General features: G+C 42.5%; 1 protein-coding gene across 5 annotated transcripts in view; it reads right to left on the bottom strand.

Annotated features, from left to right (window-relative positions):
- The window catches only part of wdfy3 (WD repeat and FYVE domain containing 3), a gene marked incomplete at its 5' end in the record, with an annotated part of 96,713 nt that overhangs the window by 40,592 nt on the left and 54,708 nt on the right, over positions 1-1,413 (bottom strand). For all 5 annotated transcript variants that reach the window (XM_014019682.1, XM_014019683.1, XM_014019685.1 and 2 more), the window contains 4 exon segments: positions 117-237; positions 314-408; positions 491-652; positions 729-802. In XM_014019682.1, coding sequence (XP_013875136.1) covers positions 117-237; positions 314-408; positions 491-652; positions 729-802 — 452 coding nt within the window.

A 1,413-nucleotide genomic window follows, 5' to 3' on the forward strand; every position in this document is an offset into this window, starting at 1 on the left:
ATTGAATAAAAAAAAATTACCGACATAGAAAGTCTGTTTATGATTAATGAGGGAACTTAGTTTTACAGCCTGGAGCTTTCAGAAGCAGCAGAATTCGGAGGAGGAGGATGTCTTACTGAACGTTAACGGCACATTTCTCTTTGGTGATGAAGAGTAGCCGCAGCAGGTTGTCCAGCAAACGGTTCCTCAGTAAAATCAGGCTGGCTGACAGGAGGCCACCAAAATCCTCATCGTTACCTGGAGAGAGAATCCTGCCCAGGTTAGATCTGTGTCTAAAGAACAACTCTCCAGGAAACAGATGTTTTCAGATCACCTCCATCAATCTTCTCCTCGTTGTTGATCTCCATGACCACAAACTTCTCACAGACAGCAAACGTAGGAAGAGTGGAGGAGATGAACTGACCGAAGCTGCGAGGTGAGAAAAGCACTTCGTTATAAACTCTCTGCGGTGTGAACGGGTCGTGCTCGCTGCAGGAGCGTGTGCTCTCACCGCAGCAGGTCGTAGGGGCTGGGGAAGCCCTGCAGCAGCAGACTCAGCACGTTGCTGATGGCGGCGACGGTGGGCTGCGACAGCGAGGTGTCCCTCAGCGTCAGCAGCAGCTTGGGGATCAGCTGGAACTCCCGCAGCAGTTTGGCGTTTTTGGCCGCCTCACTGTTTCACACAGAAAGCTTCACTTCAAGCAGACAGTTTTTTTTTTAACATGTGAGTTTAAAAAGTTGATACGTGCCTGGATTCTGTCAGAAGTTCATTAAAGTGTTCAAAGAGAGACAGATGGAGCTCGTAGGGAGCATGAAGCCAAACCTGAGGAGGAGAGACAAAGACGAATTCTTTAACTTTTTATAGTAGCATTAGCATTAGCATTTAAATCTCATTTCCAGGAGGGTTGCTGTGAAAATAAATGTTTCTTTGTGAGTCTGTGATGGACATGTATGGAAGTTTCTGTCTTGTCACAAACTCAGAGAAGAGCTTAAAGGGATCCATGATTAGTTGTAACTTTAGAATTTATTTCATAAACATGCATTTTCACCCACATTATTTAAGTTAAAAGTTAGGAAAGCTAACACCTTTCTTTCCTCCTTTTCTTAAAACCTACCTTACCAACCTTAAGTTATTTATCTCAAATGTCTGGTATTAAACAGCTTATGTAAAATAAATGATCGCATTTATTTATGGATCAAATCAAAATTCACTGACTCACGTAACTTATTGTGTGTCCATTCACTTTGCACTGCAAGAATATTTTACCAAAAATAAAGAGATCCTTGCTAAAATAATATCCTTATAACATTGTTATAAGAGGTGTTGGTGTACTCCTACAAAATGGTGCCAACGCTTTATTTCCTTATATGTATTAGCTCGGCGCTAGCGCACCAAACAAGCTAAACTGAGGTCCTCCATCCATATTTTCAGTT

Source organism: Austrofundulus limnaeus, unplaced genomic scaffold, assembly GCF_001266775.1.
Source record: "Austrofundulus limnaeus strain Quisiro unplaced genomic scaffold, Austrofundulus_limnaeus-1.0 Scaffold226, whole genome shotgun sequence".
Classification (NCBI taxonomy): domain Eukaryota; kingdom Metazoa; phylum Chordata; class Actinopteri; order Cyprinodontiformes; family Rivulidae; genus Austrofundulus; species Austrofundulus limnaeus.